The sequence below is a fragment of the Pyxicephalus adspersus genome, chromosome 8, assembly GCF_032062135.1.
Source record: "Pyxicephalus adspersus chromosome 8, UCB_Pads_2.0, whole genome shotgun sequence".
Lineage (NCBI taxonomy): Eukaryota > Metazoa > Chordata > Amphibia > Anura > Pyxicephalidae > Pyxicephalus > Pyxicephalus adspersus.
The window spans coordinates 68,245,903-68,252,332 of NC_092865.1; the positions used below are offsets into that span (position 1 = coordinate 68,245,903).

General features: G+C 38.8%; 1 protein-coding gene across 1 annotated transcript in view; it reads right to left on the reverse strand.

Annotated features, from left to right (window-relative positions):
* Positions 1-4,665: 4,665 nt before the first annotated feature.
* The window catches only part of ATF4 (activating transcription factor 4), a 4,350-nt gene continuing 2,585 nt past the window's right edge, over positions 4,666-6,430 (reverse strand). Inside the window, exons 2-3 of the mRNA XM_072421036.1 lie at positions 6,008-6,307; positions 4,666-5,589 (exon numbers count right to left, since the gene is read on the reverse strand). Of these exons, the coding sequence (XP_072277137.1) occupies positions 4,769-5,589; positions 6,008-6,215 (1,029 nt within the window). The 5' untranslated portion in view covers positions 6,216-6,307 and the 3' untranslated portion in view covers positions 4,666-4,768. The remainder of the gene's footprint in view (positions 5,590-6,007; positions 6,308-6,430) is intronic.

Consider the following 6,430-nt stretch of genomic DNA (forward strand, 5'->3'; position numbering starts at 1 on the left):
TTGTAATGATAATTTCCCATAAGAAAATACAATACAGATCAATACAGAGTACAAATGTATTTAGGCCTTTGAGGCACTATACAACAGCCATCTAATAATATAAATGTAAGTTCCAACCACATATAAACAGCAGAGTGAAGATAATAGTCGCATACGTGAAAGCAGTGGTGCCCAACGCGTTTCACCCAGTGCAGGCTTTCACAAGGGTAGCGGTACGTTAGCGAAGCATTAGACAAATACTAGACACAGTCTAGATTTGTTACAAACATAAGTAATGGGTTAAATATATATTTATTACCTTAATAGTACATAGAGATACTTATCAGTTAAATACCAATAATCCTGTAGTATATCTCAAATGATCAACAATCCATTAAATTCAGCTAGATGCAGACAGGACAATTTATAATAATGTAAAACATAGGTAATAATGTTATGCAAAATGTGGAAAAGAAAACTGTTGCCAAACGTAGACTAAATGACTTACATAGGGAAGGTGTCTTCTGAACTGGAAAGATTATTGTGTGTTTGAAGAGAAGCTTCTCCTGGACAAGGAGAGGTTGAACAGTTGAGTTGCATGGACCAGTTTGGAGAAGTGAGTAAATCAGAGGGGATTGGTGTGAACAGACAGGTAGTGGAGATGGATTAGCATGATGAAAGGAGAGGTAACCTTATCTAAACTAAATAGGCTGGACGGGGTTAAGGAGGATTTACAACGAGAAACGGTGGAGGATGCTGAGATTAGTATATGAGATGAGACATGTTCTGATTTTGATGATTTTATCCTTAAAGTATGTGGCTATGTCATTCGAGGGTAGTTGTAGGGGGAGGAGGTGTAGGGTTTAGGAGGTAGTCAGTTGTGGTGAAGAGGGATCATGGGATGGATGCTGTGGGGGTATTACAGTCATTGTACTTAGTAACAGTAAGGCAAAGTAGTGTTAAGTGTAGTTTGTCTTTGTAATCAAGGAAGTTACTAATGAGACCAGTTTGTCTCCACTTCCATTCTAATGCACAAGCAATTTTTTGTAGGTGTGGGGTGTTAATATTGTGTGTGGGTAAGGGTTAGCATGAAGGTGTTTATGCAAAGGAGCTGGTAATAGCAGTTCAACACAGCAACTATTAGGGATGTGGGGGGGTAGGTGATGGGGTAGGAAAAATTGGTAGTTATCATTGGGGGGGGGGGGGGGAATAGGTCATACATCACCACCCGTCCTGTTGCCAGGTTTGGAAGGTGTATGAAGTGTATGACCATAGTCTCCTTTGGGCAGCACGGTGGCTCTGAGGTTAGCAATCTGGCCTTTGCCGTTCCAGGTTCAAATCCCAGCCAGGGCACTATCTGCATGGAGTTTGCAGGTTCCCCCCATGTTTGTGTGGGTTTCCTCCCACATTCCAAAAAGTTAGTTAATTGGCTTCCCCACAAAATTGACCTTAGACTACATTAAAGACATATGACTAAGGTAGGGACATCAGATTGTGAGCCCCTTTGAGGGACAGTAAGTGACATGACTATGGACTTTATGTACAGTGCTGCATAATATGATCGCGCTATTCAAGTTTCAAGTTTCAAGTGAAAGCCAGGATGTATGGCGATTTAGATAGGAAAGTGATGTGGATAGAGGTTAGCTTGTTGGAGACAGATGTAGCATTCCAAGAGAAAGAGGTTGGAAGCTGGAGAATGGGAATGAGGTTAAAAGCAATCTTAGATTGGTAGGGATGTCCCCAGAGAGAAGGACTATGGTTATGTAACCAATTAACAAACTGGGGCTGATTTATTAACGCTCCCCAAGACTGCCGTAGATAGACTATCATGAGTGAACCTGGGTTGATTCAACAAACCTAGAACAGATCTGGTCCAAGTTTGAAAACATTTGCCAACTAATAGCAAATTATTTTTAAGAAATCCATTCCAGGTTTGCTGGATCATCTAGGTCCTCCCATGATAGTGATGTGTATCAAATTGTAACACACACTTTTCTTGAATCAAAAGGATCAGTAGGCAGTGATATGGCAAAGTGAAATCCCTTCATAGATTTATAGGAGCAGTGACGAAAATAAAAGTCCATGTGAACATGAGTGGTCGGGGTGTAACATCAAGGCTGGTAAAACATGTTCCAAGTAGAGAATTGTTTAAACCTAAAGTTAATAAAATGGCATGGGAGGCTCATAGCAATAATGGCAATGTAGGGTTGTGTCAGCAGTGATTTGTGAGGCAGTACATGTTGCTGCAAAATGTTCCTTCCATTGATTTACTTGAAAAACTGGAGTTTAGAGACTATTCCATACTTTTCCAGTTCCCTGGAGTAATTCACAGAAGCACTTACACTTGGCACCTAGACGCCCGCACACAACCTGGGTTCTATGTGACTATGCCAGTTGTTTAAATAGTTACACTTTGGGCCCTGGTATGGGTGAACTGATTTAGGATAGAAAGAATTGGTGAGATCCATGAACCTGGTTGGGGCTGGAGTTATCACACCAGAGGGCAATAAATATCAGTTGTTCATTCAGCTGGAATAATGACCTGTTTAGGAAATTACAAGCAAGATGGTCAAATATAAAAACAAATTGCATTATTGGTTATATGTAACATGTTGGGACCATGCCCATGAAGATGAGAATGCACACACAGGTTCATCAGTAAATAAATGGCAGTCAGATGGGTTGACAAACCATGCACAGACAGATGAAACTGAACACATTCCTTATCTCTAAGTGGTGCTGCCCTGACTTACATAAAAACAACTTGCGTATTGTAAGGAGGCATACCATTATTTATTATTATTATTTTTATTATTATTATTAAACAGGATTTATATAGCGCCTTGAGCTTTATGCATATAGCACGTGTGATACGGGAGCACAGAATGACAGCACATGAGAAGGTTTTCTCAGCCAGGAACATTCCATCTAAGATTGGCTAAGTTGGGGCATCATGTGTCCTTTAAATGCCACTTCATAATTGGAAATTAGGGTACTGAATTTAAAGAAATCACAGGTTTTAATGGAAAAGTAAAGTAAAACAGGTGATGTATTTTACATTATCTTTTGTTGCAAGAGTTTATTAACTAATTTAATTTGAAAACCATAGAGAAACATATGGCCTACTACCCTTCCTTCTACTATGACGTGTATAGTGCCTAAATGGTCAATATCCTGCCCAGAGAGCTGTCATGTGCAGGTAAGGAAAAGTGAAGACTCCTAAAACAGTAAATGAATCAGATGCTGGGGAATTATGAGGAAAAAAAGAATGAGTTGCAAAAAAAACTGGGCTATAAAGAAATTCTATTACTTTGCTTTGCTTAGACAAACAAAAGGCTTACGCTAAATAAAACATGTTATAGGAGAAATATGGGGCTTCCACTGCTGACCTACAGATGTATACATTTTTCTTGTCAGCCAGGTTTTAAGTATTTTTAGATCTCAGCAATATTAGCCTCCAAAATTCCCATATTCAATTTCCTTTAGAATGCAGTTCAAAACCCATATCAATGTAAAATTCTACAGATAAAAGATTACAAACCCCAATTTTTAATAAAATTACAAAACTTGGTTTGCATTCAGCCTCTACTATTTGTAGTAAGAACTAACCCCGTGTCTGATTGTTTAATTTATGAATATTTAGTTTTTGTTTTAATGTACTTTGTTGCAGAATGCAGCCCTGGGTGTTTTATAGTTGAGAGATCTGAGGTCTTGATTTCAGACAAGATGGCAATATCCTTTCTGCAATAAAGTATACTTACCTGCCTGATAGTAGGTTTTTATTTTCACTCACCTCTCTTTTCTCACGTTGTGGCCACCACCATCTGGTTCTCCTCTGGGTTCTGGATTATTGGCCATCTTGATTGGCTAGGTCAGAATGATACAGATCCTGCATATACCTGGTATTGTACACTGAACTGCGCTTGCAAAAAGTAAAAATGTTTTATTGCAGAACGGACATCACCTGGCAGCATGTGTCTTCAGAATGGTTCAGCAAGCTGTCTTTCTGACTTCTTGATCATCCTCCAACAAACTAAATACAATGATTCATAGGTAATCCTGCATCAAGCACTAACTGTTCACATTATAGGAAAATCCCCATTGGCTCAGCCAGTATTAGGCTTTTATCCACTGTGATAATTAGGATGCTTGGAGAGATTTTAATTTTGTATATTAGGGCAAAAAAATATTTATTGCTCTGCAATACATTATGTTTTATTACTATAATACTGGATGTTGTATTGTCTTGTTTAAAGAATTCAATTATGTCTGTTTTATTCTACATATAAAAAATGCTGGTTATCTGGCTTCTTTTTTTCACCATTTGTAACAATAAGGAGTTCCAGCATTTTCTGTTACTCATATACAGCATTCTTGTATTAGGACTGACAAGTATACCAAAGTCAGTTGGCCAAGGATATACCATTTTCAGAAATGGCCTACCATGACAACCCTCATAGTTTGTTTAATTCTTTAATAATTAAATCAGCAAATGATAAGGCTAGGGCACAAGTAAACTAACAGAAACAGTTATCAAAAGGTAAAAAATCTTCAAGCATACTTTGTCCACAGTTTGTAGATTGACCACTAAAATCATTAATAAATGTTACCAATTTTTTCACACTGACGCTATGAGATGACTTCTGTAACTGTATAATAGGAACTTCTGACAAAACAAATTCAAGATTTAACTACAAAATAATTTATTGAGTAGACACTACTTATAACTTGTTTTACAACCACACAACCTATATATACAACATGCACAACGCTCCAACTTTCTCCTGTCTTAAGAACTTTTTGCTCGTTTGCCTTTGGCCTTGCGGACTTCTTCTATTAGGTCTTTTAAATACTGGATCTCTTTTGCTAGAGAATCTGCCTTTTCTCTTAGGGAATCATTTTTCTGTTCCAGTTCTCTGCATTCTGCAGATATTGTTTCTTGTTCTGCTTTCTTCTTCTGCCGGTAGCGAGTGGCTGCTGTTTTGTTCTGCTCCATTTTCTTCTGCTTCTTGTCTACTCTGGGCTGCCCTACAGATTTAACTTTTGCCAAGACTTCTTTATCCTTAGAGGGAAGGTCATAAGGTTTGGGTCTCTCAGAAATAGGGGAATCGGGAGAGGATTGTACACTACTAGGGTACTCTAGGGTAAATGTGGGGCTTTGCTGAGGAGACTCCAGATATGACAGGCTCATACAAATCCCACTGTCATTATCAGAGGAATCCTCTTTCTCACATTTTGGAACTTCAAGAGTATAGGTAACTAATAATTTCTTATCTTCCTCAGCAACATCTACCTCACTTCCTACATCCAAGATAAAGGAATGGTCAGGACTAGAGCTATTGGACTCTAAACTGGGACTCACTGGAGCCACTTGATCGGCCTCCAGTGGACTTTCTGGAGAAGAGACTGGGGCAGGTGATGGCACATACTGGCCAAACACCGATGGGAGAGGTGGGTCCTCTAGGAGATCACAGGAGTCATCCAACGTGGCCATGAGCTCATCTGGTGAGACAGTGGATTCTAGATCTTCCATCCCAAGCAGGGAATCAAAATCAAACTCCTTCAGGTCCATCTTTTCCACCATCCAATCCATGCCGGAGAAGGCGTCCCCTGTTAAGACATAAGCCATTTAAGTGAGAATATTAGCTTCTGTTCAGTTCACGATTAAAAGATATTGCAATAATAAATTATGACAGTTAATATTACGGTACAATACATTAACATTTATAGAAACAGATGTGGGAGAATTTAAATTCCAGAATATAAAGATTGGTTAATACCATTAAGCCATTTAGTTGAAATCCAAAAGACTTTTAGTTCTTAGAGTTCATTGTTTAATATGTATTTTAACCCCAAATGAAAAAATGCGAGTAAATATTAGACAACTTCCATATTTATCATAACAAGGAATGGCTGTATTTTACAGTAGATCAAAATCAAAAATCAGTGCTGCAAATGAATTCAACCCCATGCAAAAAAAAAGTATATTTTAAACATGGCCTGGAATTGTTTGGAGTGGCTCCCTTACCCTGGAAACTGCCAAAGGGTTCAGCCAAAGGCAGCAGTTCAGAGACGCCATTCTTAGCCTTTTCGCTGGAGAACCCATGCGATGTGAGGTACCCGGACACCTCGATGCAGTCATCCAAGAGACCCAAACTTTCCTCACCCGCCAAAAACGACTGGTTGAAGGGGGCCACGAGGTCCCCCAACATCAGATCGTCGCTCAACATATTCATCCTTTAGTAGTATGAGGGCTTTTACGTAGAAGCTGGTTTCTGAGCTTTCTTTCTCGTATACAGCAATGCTGCTGCGGGATGCCTTAAGGAGCCTAGAGAGAAAAAAAAAGGGATTACTACATTTTTAAAATGCAACATAAATAAAAGTTTCATGTAATAAGATGTATTGTGTTTTGTTTGCATTTGCAACCCCAGTATCTAAAATTCTGGAGATC